The following is a 17,783-nucleotide window of genomic DNA, read 5'->3' on the forward strand; positions in this document are numbered from 1 at the left end:
TTATGGTTAAGGAGCATACATGTAGTGGCTAATATAGGAGGGTCAATCAGCTACTAACTCATAATGATTGGGTGGCAAAAAAGATTAAGGGTCGCCTTATTGACCAACCAAAAAGTAGAGTGAAAAACATCGTAAGGGATGTCCAACGTGAGCACGGTGTTAGGCTTTCCTATATGCAAGCTTAACGGGGAAAAGATGTTACTAGAGAGATGATAAATGGATCCTGTGAACGACAATACCATGACATTCCCCTGTATATTGAGAAGATCCGAATAACCAACCCGGAACCGAAGTTCGGATCTACGTAGATGAAGGCAGGTTCTAATGACTACTTATTGCTTATCGTCCATGCATTATGGGTTTTGTTAATGGATGCAAACCACTAATTGGTATTGATGTGACATTCTTAAAAGAAAAACATCAATGCATATTATTGTGCGTCATCGCCCTAGAAGCAAATAATGGGATATTCTCATTGGCATTTGCAGTTGTCGAGAAAGATAACTATTATTGGTTATTAAGTATATTGAGTGAGCTATTGAATGAATATCCTAATCTGCCTGCCTTAACAATTATATTAGATCGACAGAAAAGTCTGTCAGAAGTAATAGAGAAATGTTTTTCCACATATTTTTCATCATTTTGCATGGGACATATGGGAGAGAACTTCAAGGGCTTTATGAAGAAGTCAACAAATACTGAAGTATTATTGATGCTGTTTTAAAAAGTTACCCATAAAACGACCATTGGTGGGTTTGAAAAAGTAATGTTTGATATACATTGTGCCGACCCAGAACCATATGAGTGGATTAAGAACATCCCTCCCAAATTTTGGGCAGATACAGTCTCTTACCTCTAACATGGTGAAGTCTTTCAATGCTTGGATTTTATCTGCTAGAGAGAAGCTGATCATTACAATGTGTGAAGAAATAATGGTACAGTTGATGACCATGTTTGAAGAGAAGAGGGAGTTAAGTAATACTTGGAACGGCATGCTAGTACCGAAAGCGTAAGAATTACTCGACTTGTGAAAGATGAAGGCTCAATTTTTTCACACAGTTATATCCGCCATGGATACGCAATTTGAGATCCACTATCTTGGGAAGAAGTACGTTGTAGATTTAACGCATTGGACGTGTAGTTGTAGAAAATGGAACTCAGTGGCATTCTGTGTGCTCATGCCATTACGGCTATTAACCATATGCATTTGGATCCCACTGCGTACTGTCTCGGATGATATTGAGTTGACATGTATGTTCAACCAGATAGTGCTCCCACCAAGGACTACACGCCTTCCCAGTAGGCCGAAAAAGCAACGAAGAATATCTGAGACCGAACAGCCCATCATTAGGCCTTTGAAGTGCAAACGATGCGGCGCAGTGGGTCATAATAGGAGGACTTGCAGAGAACCGATAGAGTGAATTACGTGTTGTCAATATTGTGTTTTTGTATCGACAATCGACAATATTCCATAAAGCATAATTTAATACCATAAAGCTACCAGTCTGCTTGACCATAGGATTGAACAGTTTACAGAAGTAAGAACAAAATTTGACTTAAAGTAAGAACATAATTATAGAAAGCATATAAAGGTCTATCAGCATGTTTCACAATATCAGTCAGATTTTATAAAGCTTGCATTGTCAACATCCGAAAATGTGACATTTTCGGATGACCAACATTCGAAAATAATTTCGGATGTTAGATATCAAACAATGTGAAAATTTCGAATGTTCAACATCTAAAACTGTCACTGCGTAAATTCAACATCCAAAATTGTTACTGTGTAAATTCAACAGCCGGAATTGTCACTGCGTAAATCCAACATCCGAAACTGTCACTGCGTAAATCTGAAAATATCACATTTTCGGACGTTGAACATCCGAAAATGTCACTGCGAAATTCCAGTAGGTTGCTGGATTTTCACAGTCACATTTTTGGATGTTCAACATCCGAAAATGTCACATTTGACATTTTTCAGATGTCCAACATCCGAAATCATTTTTTGATGTTGGTTAAATCATCTGCTTTTACTGCAAGCTAGAAAAGAATTGCTTTTTTGGAAAATTGGCATTCAAACCCATTAAAGTGAATCTGATGGTTTAAAGTGAATGTGCCCTTGTATCGATAGAAATGAATCAATCAAAACCATTGCAACCCACTATCATGACTTTATGAGCAATTGCTTGCAGTACTAGAAAAACAAGTAAGACAGTAAAAATACTTGCAAGAAAGTAGAAAGACTTGACAAAATTCATTTAATGAATTGGGTAGATCAAAATGAGCAATACATTACAATGGTCAAAATGACCAATACATTGGGTGGGTCAACTGTTTCAATACATTATAAGGGTCAAAAGCCCATTACATTGGTCGCCTTCTCTTGGGCTGATACTGTTTCTTTCGTGTGTTATATCTTTTACGTTCCTCAATTGTAGATTTTGTAGATGAAGCTAGGTCTTTTGCACCCTGACTACTTTCACTTACTACATCATGTCTCACCTCGTTAGGTATACTTTTGTCATTATATACACGTTGTAAATCTTCCATCCTGGCTTCTACATCATCCATATCCACAGGCACAAACTTAGACAACGTTTCAAACGCATCGTTAACGCGATTATAAACTTCAGGATACCACTTCACTCTAAGTGTAAGTGCCTCTATTAACATGATTGTAGATGCCTGAACTGCATTAACCTACAAAAACAAGATAATTAATATATTAAATAATTTCATAGAACTAATAACTAAGTACAAGGCTAAAAAAATTTGTAGGTCAATATAAACATACCAACTGGTTCTCATAACTTCGAGGTCTCATTATATACTGCGGTTCATGAGCAGGAACCATATCTTTTTTTTCTTGGTTATGAGGTTGCAATATGTCTTTGGGTGAGTTAGTTACATTATGTATTATAGGATGAGACACTAGGTTGTACCAGGCCTTGTACTCTTCTGAGGGCAACCCATTGACAGTATCTTCTTCAATATCATGCATCATTTGGTCATAGCGAGTCAACCAATATTGGAATTTGTCTGCATTCACAGTTTGTCAATCTCGCTGTCCACCTTGTCTGCTTGACCTCTAACTAACTGCTGAGGGATTTCTTGAAATATCCTGTTTAGCTCAAAATTGTCGGCGTACACGATCTGACATGTACGACTCAACAATATTGTCAAATATGAGCGTCATTATGCACATTGCAATTTGATATGCCTGCTGCCTATCATCTGAAATGACCTCATCAGGCTTGAAATAGGGATCACATATTACCTGTTATATAATCAGTCAATAAAAAAAATTACAAATACTTAAATACATTTGAAAATAATCAATATCAAATTACACACTAACCTCATTAGGTTGGAGGTTATCAAATTATTGTCTAATGGGAGGCATTAGGTTATGTGATTTTCATAATAATTCTTCGGTGGCTCCCATCTTTTTGCCCTAGGCATATGTAGAGAGATACTATGCGGTATGGGCCTCATATGCATAATATGCTCATACGACCAACAATGCAATATATTAAGATATGATAAATAATAAATATTTTAGAAAAACAGTTTAAATTATTACGCTTATGTCATATACCAAATAATTTATCTGCATAAGAGTGGCTGAACCACTAAAATGTCTTCACTTAAAAGTACAAGCTTTTCCAAAGGAGCAATAGAGAAATACAAGGGCTGCAGCACCCCAAGCATATCTGCAGACTTCCTCAATATCTTTAAAGAATTGCAAGTACCTTATTGGCACTGTTGAAACTGATGCATCAACGAAAATGGTGACGCTGACGAGGAAGAGCAGATATGCTCGAGTATATCTAACAACTTCAACAACGGTTGCATCAGGTGGCAATTCCCTAAAATTGGCCTTCAACCATGTATGCCTTAGGATTGTCAGATTGCTATTAGGGACTATACCCAAATTGTCTTCTATATACTATCGTTGATCACTGATAGGCTGACATGTACCTGGCTCGCCATCTAATGTCAGTCATAATATCTCATACGCATCAAATAGGGTTCGTGTCATCTCACCAATATAAATATTGTAATGGAATATATTGGTCTCAGACCGCGACATCTCTACGTTAGCTGAGACCAAAGGATGATCAAATTCAGTCTGGTCGAATAATAGATAGTGCACCCAACCTAGACGCATTCACTAATTGAACTTGCTCGTCTGTTAGATGTCATTCGTTTAATTGATAAATCTTATCATCAATTCTAATTTCTTATTTCTCCTGGAATACAACAAATAGACAACATATTAGTCCCAATATATATATATATATATATATATATATATATATATATATATATATATATATATATATATATATATATATATATATATATATTTCATATGATGTATGAACCTGACTACAATTTATTGAAAAATAACAAACTAATAGAAATGGAAGATGAATATATGCATATACATGTCCTTCCCATAAAAAATATAATGCTGGATGAAGTTGCAACAAACTAGGTTCCTGAGGACCTCCTTGGTATCCTCCATCAGGATGTACACTATTCATATTTACTGAAACCCCATATGGTCACCATGTTAATCATAAGGTTACATATGCAAAACTTAACTGGATAACAAAAAAACAATAATGACATGCTATTATTAAACGAAAAAATTGATCAATTTTAGACCATAATCTGGTGTTATGGACCTAAACAAACCGGTACTACTATATCAAAAGAACCTAGTGTTATAGGCCATAACCTAATACTACTCTATCAAAAAACATGATAATACATTGGAATTAATATCGAGACAGCAATAACTCATAATGCATTTGCATAAATAATCAACGAAACAATGCTAAGTCACAAATCAAATGAGCTATCAAATAAATCTAGTCACGAATAATTCTATCCAAAATATAATTCACATAAATCACATACAATGTTCAAATATTCAAAGTAAATATGTACTTGAATCATAAATCTAGTCACAAATTACTTTGCAAAATCTAGTCATTGTTACTTGAATCATAAATCATAAATAAAAAAAAATTACTCACGAATTACTTGGCAACATGTTCAAAGTAAATATGTACTTGAATAAAAAATCACATACAATGTTCAAATGTTCAAAAAAAATGTGTACTTCAATCATAAATCTAGATACGAATTACTTTGCAAAGTCTAGTCATTGTTACTTGAATCATATATCATAATTCAAATAAATCTACTCACTAATTACTTTGCAAAATGTTCAAAGTAAATATGTACTTGAATCATAAATCACATACAAATTTTCATTGTTAAGCTACTCAATCTATCAACAAACCCTTTACTAAGATATCATTAATCTAACACAAATCTATACTTAAAACTATCTAAGAGTATAAACCCCCAAAATTTAAAAATTTAGAGTTCTACAGAGGCCACAAAATTCCAAGTTCTCAAAACCCCCAAATTTTAAAAATCTAATACAATCAAAATGGAGTCACAAATTAATTCAATCTAAATCAAATTCACAAGAAAGAACTAGTATGCTTGAGTATAAACCCTAACCAAAAATCAGGTGGCAATCTAAATCTCAAAAATTGACCCACATATCTTCACTCTGTGAAATGGCTTCAAAATCTAAGAAATGTTGACGAAGACGTACACTATTGAAAATTCGAATCTCTGAACTATCTACTTTCCTTTACTAATGATAGAGCAAATAGGCGCACTCACGCACTCAGAGAGCAAATACACACTCACAACGCAAATACAGAGAACCACATAGCAAAACGTAGAGAATAGAGAAGATGAAGGGTTATTTAACTATCGGGCTATTTTCGGATGTTGAACATCCGAAAAGCCCTTAAATTCGGATGCTCAATACCCAAAAATAGGAATATTATCGTTAAACTTTCGGCTTATTTTTAGATGTTGAACATCCGAAAAGCCTTCAAATTCGGTCGTTCAACATTCGAAAAAGGATAAATTGGTATTTTTTTTTTTAAATTGCTTTATAAAAGATAAAAAACGGGCATACATGTAATAACGAAAACTATTTGGTACATACGTAATAACGCAAAGAATAACGGATATTTAAAGTATAACGCCTGTTTTTTAAATCGGTAGTGGTTTTTTAATGCGTTTGGTGAGAATGAAAGCTTAGAACTTAGTTGAGACACAAGCTGTGCTACCACCACGAGCCCAACCCCATTCTTATTTTTAGAAGATTTTTAAGATAGGAAGCATTGAGAAATATTTTATGAAAAAGTACACAAAGAGATTTTTTTCTTTTTAATGCAGGACATCATAATCAATCATATCCATCGGGTTTCAAATCGGGTGGTTGTAAGTGTATCATTAATTAAACCCAAAGGACAAAAGAAATTATGGTAACTTTGTGACCCTAAAAAAACTGCTTCATTTCTTGATATCCCCTTTGATGCAGATCAAGATCTAGTTGCTGCAAATTTTATTTTTATTTTTATTAAATTTAATTTTAAAGATGTAGCTAGCTATATTTTAGGTTACTTTTTAATAATTATATTTATTTTAGGAGTTAGGATTACATTTCTTCTTTTGATATTTTTTAGTTATTTCTTTATATTTTTTTTAGGAAAAGTTGCTATCATTTTTTAGGAATTCATTTCCTATAGATTAGTTACTATCTTAGTTGATCTTTTAAATTTGAAAGGAATATTATCTTTTGGGTAGGTGCGTTTTGGATTTAGTAGGTAGATCTAATCATATTGGAATTGCTATGTATGCATAAGGGCTCACAAATAGATTTTCTTGGTCCGTAGGTAACGAAGTGTTATCGTTTTGGGCTAACAGATGTGCTGAATGTGTAAACAACGGCAATTCCACTCTTGGTCATAACATTTGACCAATTTTTTTTGAGGAATGATCCTCTATATTATGAATTCACATGAACAACGGGACAATAATACTTTCTATCCCTTATTTTAAAGGAAAAAGTTTGTATAGAGCCGAGGCTTTAAATAATCAAATTAGAGCCTACCTCAAAAATTACTATAGAAGGGGTTATTTTGATACTCATATATCTTCAAATTGATCATCTCGACATCACGATACATGGACATGAGGAAAAATGGATCATAAGTTTTGAAAATTGTTCGTGTAACGCATATTTAGATCATCAATTTTCAAGATTTTCAAGTTTTCATAGATATGCTCGATCTACACTATTTTTAAAACTTTAAATGTTATAATTAAAAAAATATATATATTTTAAGGCTGTTACAAAGATTTCAAATATGAAAACCACATTTCTCTAATACTATTTCAATTCAAACTCTTTGCCGCCTCTCTCACTCCTTTCTGACAACTCCCTGCCCTTGCACCAACCGTTCTCCTCCCTTCTTCCATACCCCTCTCTGGTCAAGGTTTTTGATGAGACATAACCATTCATTGTAATAGAGGCATATACCATTGTTATTGAAGGCATTGAGAACCTCTGTTACCCCAATTTACTGCAATGCTTGTTGCGACACCGCTCCATGCTGTTCCCACCGGTCCTCAGGCAGTCCCAAGCCCTCTAGTGTCGGTGGGGATGGGTAGTGGGGTCGTGACAGTACCCCTCTCTTTCACTCTATGAAATGCAAGATTTTTTATTCTCCTCTCCTCCTTTCTCTCCGTGTGAAATAGAATGCCTCTCTCTCTTGGCAAGGGCTCTATGTTGCTATCGTGATCTTGCCGTTAGCAAGGGCCATTACCCCCTTTCTCACCAGTAAATTCTACTCACGGTTCCACCATTGTCCATCATGGCTCTCTTTTTTTTGGAGGAAACTTTTACCTTTTAGCCTCTTTTGCACAATCATATCCAACCTCGTAGAGAGAGACCAAACCAATTGAGAATCCAGTCAGCCTAAGGGATGGTGGAATAGTATAAGCTCAGCGGCCCACATTGAATTTGCGTAGAAGATCTGATACTCACGACTGTATTTTATATTTTAATTTTAATATTTTTTTTATAAATCTAAATCACATAAAATTTGGGATGTCCACTCTTTTAGACTCACCTAATAAAAATATTAAAAAATAGTTTACTCATCATGGTGTACGTAATAAAAATATTAAAAAATAATTCGCAAAATAATTTGATAAGTATTTTGATCAATTTATTTTTGATGAACTATTTTGAAATATTTTTATTAAATTTTTCTATTTTTTAACAATCCAATTTAGTGATTTATATTTGTATAAAAAAATTCAAATTAAAATACAAAATGTAATCGTGACCGTCAGATCGGTTCAGATTCAATCTGAGCCATTAAACGCTTATTGTAACTGTCGACAAGTGTGCTGACCTCAGATTCTTCCTTAAGTGGCAGGGAAAGAATTCCTAGGTGGTAGAGAAAGAATTCCTAGAATGAAAATGTAGTTTGAAGGATTTAGTGGTAGAGAGAATTCCTACACTGAGAATGAAGAAAAGGATAAAGAGAGATAGGCAGCACTCCCATTTTCGCCAGATGAAAATGGCTGGAAATGATATAAAATAAACAATCTGAGCTGGCACTCTGTTACCTTAGGAGATAGAAGGGTGAAGGGGTAGAGAGAGAAAGTGTGAGACTGAAAAAGAGCAGGCTAAAAAGGGTAGAACGACAGTATTGCTTTATATTCATCAAGTTAACAAGTTGGGTAGGCTTCCAATCCATACAATGAACGATCCAAAAGTCTTATACACCTAAACATAGTGTATTTAAAATACATATGATTATACCCATTTTTTCCGAGGAACATGACACTTCAACTGTATGCACGTTCAGCTGCTAAATCTATATAACTTCCAAATATACTTTTTCTCCATGAATAAGAAGCAAAAATATAATTTAGACCATTAAAAAACTAACTATAGCAGGGCTAGCATGCTTTTACAATCACAAGTATGGCATTGGGTTCCTGTAGCCAACATCTGCGTAGATATTTAACCGTGGGTGGAGTACACTATTACTGCTAAAAATGGCACTACCTTAATGGTGGAGAAAAAGTTATGCCTGCCATATGCAGATAAATATGGATGGTGGATGTGTATCTAATGACCGAACACCATGCTCAATACCAAGAACATAATATTTTTCATTGTCTATGGTTCCTATTTGATATAGTGCTGGGTTCAACTGATCTCCCATCATCTATGGCTAACAGAGATTACTCTTATCCAACAGCCAATTAAAAATTTGCTCGTGTGTGCACAGATGCACGTGTTTGTGTTATAGGATATGCATCTATGTGATTGCAATACAGCAACCTGGTGGGGGCAGGACATCCATTGCACATTTTCAAGGAAAGTAATGATTCACAGTTTCACTTAGATGTTCTTCATCTGCTAAACATAAATCATCTCTACTACCAATGAGGTTGGATGGTTGATGTTACACCAGATGTACTGTATATCATACACATGAAACATATACTACATTTTCCCTTATTATATCGGATGTACATTTGACTCTAAAGATGGTAACAACAACACTTTTTTTGCATAACAGTGTCAGGTTGCAGCTCTTTCAGCAGCAGTGTTCTATTATTTATTATTATTATTTTTAATGTTCAGCTATAATATTTCCATTTGGTTGTAATGATGTTAATATGAATATAGAATTCTCACATACAGTGTCAAGTTGCTGCTCCTTTCTACACGAGTATTTATAATTTTCAGTCTTTCTTTTTTTCTTAACTAGGCCATCCAAATTAAACTTCTGCTCTTGCATTGGTCTATTCCTCAATCCGTTAACCATGATGTGCTAATCATTGATAAATCAAATGCAATACCAATGAATTGCTTGTAGAGTTGAATCCTTGAATTACCAAAAAAGCAATATTAGATGCATTCCCAGATGAAAATAGAAGGGATGGCCATGCCTGGTTCATAAACCGTATCGCTACAAAACTCATGGATCGTTATCCAGTATGTTCCATAAAGATGCTTAGACATGCTATTTCCCCAAGGTAAGTTTCGCTTCTATAAATATGATTATACATTTTATTTCTCTTTCTCTGGCAACCTTTTGCTTATTCTGCTTATGGAAGTGCTCTATACTGGTGTTAAAGTATGCACTAGAAACAGTGGACCCAAACTGCTTATACAAACTAATCAGCTGATGGCTAAGACCCTTAAGTGACTTACAAGAAGTCAGTCCCTGATGCTAAGTTATGCATTAAAGTGAACTATGCTCAAAGAACTATACTATCTTGCTGCCGATAACTCCATAGCTTCCTGGTTGTAAGTGGAATCCTCAGCCCAAGCAAACTGGTGCCGATATACTGAATATTCTTGGCTCCTAAGAACCTCAAGCTGTTCCCACTCTTCCCATCTCTCAGCAAGCCCTTCTCCTTGCAGCATGCGCACCACTTCTGTCATCTTTGGCCGGTCTTCGGGTGAGCTCTGTGTGCATAATAACGCCACTTGAACAAGGACCTCCACTTCCTCAGGATCATAGCTCTGCTTCAATCTTTTATCTACAATATCGGCGAGTGTTTTTTCTCTGTGTAGCTTCTTGATCTGCATCAGTGTTAACAATGAATGACAGTGGAAATAATGTCACAACCAAGTAAAACATTAATTTTTCTAAGTTGAACTAGGCTGATGCAAAAAATGACAAACTGGCAAACAGCGGAAACAATAAAGAGAAATCAGGATCACCCAAAAATAAATAAATAAAGGGAAATTTATCAAAATAACCACGAGAGATAAAAAATCCAACGATTCACCCATTTGAAACCATTTAAACTCAAAACCATGCTTTTTTATATGGGTATTTTGAAATTAACCTAAAAGATATGGGCCAAATGGTAAATTGTTCCTCTTATGGATGTTTTGATAATTCTTCTGTAAATAAAAGAAAGAGAAATGATCAAGTAGAACTGGGTTCTAACTGATGCATCTAAAATTCGAGGTAACAGCATCCGAATCAACAGACAAAAAGTATAGAAGAGAGAGTGAGGCCTACTGGAACATAACATACACATTGATGGGATGTTATTTACCTGGAATCTATCATATATCAGGTATGTCACTACACCACGGGGTAAAACGATTTGTTAATTGGTTATCCTTAAGCCACAGTGAATGTATCTACATACATCTACATTTGCAAATACAGAGAAATATGAGAACGGACAAATATAAGGAAACATTTGTGCATATGTATCTATCCATCTACAGACAAACAACAGGACAATCGCATGATCAACAATGAAAAGATCCTAAGCATTTATCATACAAAAGAAGAAACAGACATATCCATGAAAGGATTTAACAATCTTGAGTGGGTGGGATCATAATTATCATTAGCAAGAAGCTGACATGCAAGGAACTCGCAAACACATTTACATGCAGTGATTATTGATCTCATCCTCCTGCAAGTAGACAGTACAATGAACGAAAATAAACCATGGCACAGAAAATTAAGCTCAATAACCAAGCCATACATGATCAAGCAGTAAAACCTCATCCTCTTCCTCAAGGCGGGAGAAGTCTATCGCACGCTGCCCAGTTACAAGTTCCAAGATTGTGATCCCAAAGCCGAATACATCTGTCTTCTCTGATGATCTTCCTGTGGATAAATATTCTGGAGCAATATGCCCCATGGTTCCACGCACCTGAGTTGTAACATGAGTAAGTTTTGTGTCAACTAGCTTTGCCAATCCGAAATCCCCAAGTACTGCTTCAAAGTCATCATCTAACAGAATATTAGCAGCCTTCAAATCGCGATGTATGATCTTAGGATTGCAGTGCTCATGCAGGTACTCTAGACCACAAGCAGTACCAAAAGTCACGCGTTTCCTTGTTGGCCAATCCAGGCCCTTCTCCCCTGGTTTCAGATCTGGAGCATGGACACAAGGTATGAATTCTGTTCATAGGACATAAGAATCAAATGGTACCCTACTACCATAATATCCAGAAATTTTCTGAAGTGAAATCAGTGAACTGTAACCATGCATAAAAGAATAAGATAGCCACAGAAAATCATTTAAATCATGTACCAATCGATGCCTTTCTCACAGGGGTTTAGATCTACCATGCATACAAGAATTGTATTATTGAAAGAAAAAAAATGGAGAAATAAAATGATTTGTGTTCATAAGGCAAATAACATGCAGATAGAGAAATAAAATGATTTGTGTTCATAAGGCAAATAACATGCAGACTTTTACTCAGAATACCAGTATATGCTGCACGTTAGCTTTCTTTTTATAATGATGTGAATGAAAGGGTAACTTAATGAATATGCAGAAGAGCATTTCAAGGTTATCAGGTGACCCAGTCATCGCATAAAACAGCTATGTTGGATAATATCTCCTCATGTCTCTGAGGCCAATGTCGCTCATACTAACATATCTAGAATAGATATGATCTCAGATATTGCTGAAGTGACTCATTCCTGTAATTTAACTATAATCATAACACTTGAAAGGCATCGAGAAGTATGGTAGATTCCAATACAGCAAGATATGAAACAATTGTTGGGAAGCTGAACTCACCTTATTAAACATACATATGCTTTTGATAGTCATCAGAACAGTTCCCTATAGCCAGTGAAATATGATTCTGTATAGTGGCTAATTTATGTGAAATCAAATGTGCAAACAAGATATAAAATTAAAAAATAGAAATCTCATACAGCAGTGATTTCCAACAGGCTTCACGCAAGAAGCAAATATGGCACAGCTGTCAACAGCGCACCTCCCAAGGATTTCAAAGAATGTGAAATTTGCTACATTGATAAGTTAAAGTTAATTTATTAACTCTTGAATGCATATCATGGATGAAAATATACATTTGCAGATCAAGGAATTTACACTTGGATACAGTCCAATCAACAAGCTACTGGTTTTAATTAAATAAAAGAACAACAAAGTACAAAAGCTAAGAGGAAGTTCCATAATTGTAGCAGTAGCCAAGAAAGAAAGGAATGGATCTTCCACATAAAAAGCCAGGAGGTCCACATGATACCAGGATTCCAATAATATATCTCCGTGACTCCACCAAGAAAAAGAACATCACAGGAAGGATCAAAAGTAACTTGCTGTGAAGAGTTAAGAATCTCCCTATAATGATGATTAGGCAATCATATCTTCCCAGACATGTACTCTTCCTGAGAATCACATCCTGGATGTTATGTTGCATTTGTCAACATGTTTACCATCAATGCAGGTACCCCACTCCATACTTTATTCAATTCTATTTATGTCTATGTCATTTAACATATCCCAGGAATATCTAGTATCAGTAGCATACATGCTGAAAACGGTCCCCTATGCAGATAGAAATATCCAGGTATCATAGCTCGTCATATGATTCCACCCTCAATTTCTTCTTCCGAGGCAACATTGGTTCAAGATATTGTCCCTTAGCATGCTTTTTGCATAATCTTAATTCTCAACCAATGATGGCTCAATGTCAACCATTCTTCAAACAGACCTTGCTGTCAATTGATAACAAATCAGTGCCCCATGTTTTTTTTTAGTTCTAAAGCTCTAGTAAAAATTTGCATCTTTGTAAGGAGAAATATTTTTTTGAGTTCATTCCATGCAATATGATTGTAGATGATCTAAAGATTAGGAAGTAGAGGAAAATTGAAAGATGCATGCACTAAATGGTGACCATAATGATGGTATTGTACTGTGAACATAGACTAAATGTAAGAGAGCTTCAACCACAAAGCATCCTGGATTAGGGCACCTCCCTTGTGATATTGTAACAACTAAAAAGACTTGAAGATAAAACTTATTCCAATGAAATTGGAGATTACTCCTGATCAAAATCATTATAGAGACAAGCATCAAAATTTTGCCAGCTGAGAAAGGATACCAGCATTTAAAATATAAGTCTAAATACTTTGCCAGCATTTGACTTACAAATTCAACTTGGACCAATACATCAAGACGGTAGAATATGTAGGGAACGAAATCAGCCCTTTGATACACTCCCACTGTTCAAACTTCAAGAAACCTTACAATGTTGAATCAATGGGCTTTATGAAATGCAAATTAAAACTAGCACATGTGCAAAAGAAATCCAATGAATTTCATTCGCCTTTTGGATGATTAGAAAATATAAAACCTGGTTGTCTGGATAAAAGAACCTTAGTACCTGAAAAAGCTATAGAGTAGACATAATCAAAACCTGTTCAACTTACCAACAACCTCTCATAGGTACAAGGCAATTAGTGGAGATGCATATAGTGGCAGTGGACAACAAGTATTGTGGAGGTTTCTTGGGGGGACCGGCATGGCCATCGTTTAATAGAACAACCTCAAGGTTCAAATAGAAAACCTATATGGAACTTTCAGAATCTGATCAGCTCATCCTATGCTAGAAGTTTTGAAAATTCAAAGAATCTATGGTTCTCGTTGATGCACTTGGGATACATCATGTTGAATTGATCCCAGAATTACTTGCTGATGAAAGGCACTAGCTATCGACAAACTAGGCTCCCTAAATGAAGCAAGAAACACCTTGGTTTAACTGATGGAATCCTAACAAGTCCCTCATGTGGTTCGACATGTTCAAAGCTGAAGTGTAAGATGCCACTAACTGCTGTGGGGCTTATGTGATGCAGAAATTAATGCGATACCAAGTGCACTGTTGGCTTCAAATCTTGCATAGTTAATGCAGAATCAGTAGCTTTAGGCCATGGTGTAATGACAAGTCCTCCAGGTATCTCCCAAGAAAGTGTTGTCATGAATAAGTTACAACCATTTTATTTGCAGCAGAAATTTCTCTAGCAGCAATATATAAGCAGTAAGATCCAACGTTTGAAAAAATACTGATCGTAGTGAATATGGACGAAAGATAGGAAAATTAGATTAACATGGTGACAATGTAGCATTGAGATGCAATAAGGGAAAACTCACTTAGGAAGATTCATGCTGAGGACTTAAACAGGATAGGGCTAAACTATAAGGCTATAAAGGAGAAGATTTAGCAGATTAGCAGAAGTAAATGTTAGCCTAGAAAGCAAGTGCTTGAAGTTTAACTAGAATTAGGCAAGTTCCAAAAAGGCCTGGCAAAAATGTGGGATTCCAAGAGTTTGATTCTTGATGCCTGACGAGATGACATTGTAGGCACAATTTGCTAGAAATTAGAGAAGGATGATATCAAGCAACTAACGAATACTGGAAGTAAGATGGGAGAAATTGAGAAAAACTAGGTTGTCTGGAAACACTATCCTGAGGCACGCACACTAAAATTACTCAACTCTCACCAGTGGGTCTCAAGTTTGGGTGAGCCTGAACTGCTCCAACTCCTACAAATCAAAAAAAAAATCCAAGAGGTGTGTTGTTTACAAAAAGAAAAAGTGACAAGCAAAGAACTACCAAACAACTGCAAGACCAAGGTGCATTGTTAGTGCAATTTATAATTGCACTTTGTCTGACAATGGCATAGGGCATGCAAATTTGAACTTCAGAAAGTGGTTGAGCAATGTCTAAATTAAGGTAAAACCTTCAGTATCCAAAGGTCTATAATTATGAATTCCTAGGTGAAGGCACGATTACTATGTTTACATAATATTTTCTATTTCTGGGAGAGGCAGAAGAAATTACAGTGGCATAAAATTCCAGTTTCCAATCCATTACAATAGCAATGAATCCGTCATGGCATTTCCTCCTGAATACTGTCATCAAACACTCTTGCGTCTCACTAGTAGGGACCAGGGAAGCAATGCCTTACATTGATGAGAAGATCTGAATGAAAACTGTATACACCTGTACTATCTCAGGCATACAAAAGCAAAATGCCCAGGGAAAGGCATGGGCATGCCAAATAAAGACACAGACAATACTAGCATACATATATGAATTACATTCACATAAAAATGAATATGTCACAAATAGATAAACCAAAGATAAAAATGAAGTTACTACCTAAAAAATGCAGCCACAAAAGTCCAATGTCAATACCTACAACCAATCATTCTTGTAATCTACAATTTCATCTTTAACCACTATTAAAATGAATGAGAAAAACATTATTTATTCTATGAGATAGCTAGTTAGCTTCTCTCATAACAAGAACTCTACTTTGACAGCCACCATTTTAGAGCAGAAAAGCTTAGCTTAGGATTGAACTAGCCATAAGTCACATCTATCTAAGATGCCAAGATACAAATACAGGTTGTGCACAGACAGAAGTGAGAATGTGACACACAGCATTACCCAAAATCCACGACACATATTCAGATATGGGCATCCCATTAAATATAGTGTTTGCAAAATATGAAGCAGTATACAGTGTATATATATATATATATATATATATATATATATATATATATATATATAACTGTTGAGCTTTATTATGTTACATTTTTAACAGTATTGTTAAAATATTCAAATTAAGTTTTCAATATGTGCTACAGATTTTTTCTACAGATCATTAATATCAGAAAGAGAATATTGTTGGATACGATTTTATAATTTATTCATGCTTATATTGATATGCGTATGGTTTCATGTTTATGAAAGTATAGTTGGTATCAGTACTGGTAGCATCATGTCCATAAAAGTACATTAAGCATACAAATGTATGCAGGCATATTAGGTATCAACAACAGATGCCCAAATGAATAGCACCAAAGCACTGGCATAAATTCCTGTAAGAGGATACAGAAGTCAGTTGTTCCATGGCAGATCCACAGTTCATTTTCCTAAACTAAATACGAGACTATTGGGCATATCTCAATGAACATATATAGACACTTGAGATGACCAAATTTATCAAGTAATATGCCAATCTTGCAGCATGAAATCAAAAATTGAGGATTTCCATCTCAAATCGTTATGCACGTTGAGTAAAATTGATCCACATAGATGACAAGAATGACTCGTATCATCCTATTTAAGAAGAGACAAATGACTCGTATCATCCAATTTAAGAAGAAACAGAAGCCAAACTTGGGATTACATAATAAAATTCATAATATTGAAGGTGCAAGTGAGCAAAAATTATTGACAATAACAGATGTCAAAGAAGTAAGATACTTCAACTTGATGGACAGAAAATAAATCCAGACTGCAAAGGCAAGGCCAGGAGTTACCTCGTAAGCGGTATGCGACACTAAGATTTTGCATGAATGGATAGACAAGAATTCTCTCTGATGAGGTGACACAGAATCCTATTAATCGCAAAAGATTTCGATGAACTGCTACACTTATGAGCTCAACTTCCCTCAGGAATGCCAACTCTCCACCAGGATTATGGTAGTCGGTTAGACGTTTTACAGCAACCTTTGTTTCGTCAGCAAGGATGCCTTTGTACACCTTCCCAAATCCCCCTTGTCCAAGAACAAGGTTTTCACTGAAATTGTCAGTCGCCACCTGCAACTCACGCCAAGAGAACCTCCTCAGTTGTCCAAAGGCAATCTTATATTCATCTTCACCTACAAGTGCAACATGAATTCAGATATAAATGCAATGCGCTCTTCTCATGCAAGGGATATCACCTCTGCTGGGTTGTTAGTTGTGCAATAAAATAAATATATTTGAGACTAATTCAGAATGGAGTAAATAATAACATGTAAAGTGAACAAGAAGCGGAATAGCTGAAGGGCCTACATTCCCTCGCAAAAACACACAAATGTTAAGAAGCATACTGAATTGTTCTATACACGTAGTAAAAGTCTCTAATATAGGTGAAGTTTGGAACCGTGCAGGAAATGAGCAATTGGCCCATTAGGGACAGTGGTAAATTTCTGAAAACTAATGAACCAAATGACAACAGACAATGTCTATTCTTGTTTATGAACAAGTGATCACTGTCCAAAAAGAAAGCAACACAT

The 17,783-nt window shown here is 35.4% G+C and overlaps 2 protein-coding genes across 21 annotated transcripts in view; one reads left to right on the forward strand and one right to left on the reverse strand.

Annotated features, from left to right (window-relative positions):
• The first annotated feature begins 1,070 nt into the window (after nt 1–1,070).
• Nucleotides 1,071–1,421, forward strand: LOC148782495 (uncharacterized). The gene has a single exon (XM_088864642.1). The coding sequence runs from the start codon at nt 1,071–1,073 to the stop codon at nt 1,419–1,421; it is 351 nt and encodes a 116-aa protein (XP_088720768.1).
• Nucleotides 1,422–9,803: 8,382 nt separating this feature from the next.
• The window catches only part of LOC18435832 (LRR receptor kinase SERK2), a 36,545-nt gene continuing 28,565 nt past the window's right edge, over nt 9,804–17,783 (reverse strand). For 9 of the 20 annotated variants that reach the window (XM_020668199.2, XM_020668197.2, XM_088865319.1 and 6 more), the window contains 3 exons: nt 17,043–17,384; nt 11,431–11,852; nt 9,804–10,501 (listed from right to left, as the gene is read on the reverse strand). In XM_020668199.2, coding sequence (XP_020523858.1) covers nt 10,187–10,501; nt 11,431–11,852; nt 17,043–17,384 — 1,079 coding nt within the window. In that variant the 3' untranslated portion in view covers nt 9,804–10,186. Of the gene's footprint in view, nt 10,502–10,986; nt 11,085–11,430; nt 11,853–17,042; nt 17,385–17,783 lie in introns of all 20 variants that reach the window. The other 11 variants (XM_088865318.1, XM_088865320.1, XM_088865322.1 and 8 more) reach the window with 3 other exon arrangements.

This window comes from Amborella trichopoda, chromosome 4 (genome assembly GCF_054954075.1).
Source record: "Amborella trichopoda isolate Santa Cruz 75 chromosome 4, AtrichopodaSantaCruz75HAP2 v2.0, whole genome shotgun sequence".
Taxonomy (NCBI): domain Eukaryota; kingdom Viridiplantae; phylum Streptophyta; class Magnoliopsida; order Amborellales; family Amborellaceae; genus Amborella; species Amborella trichopoda.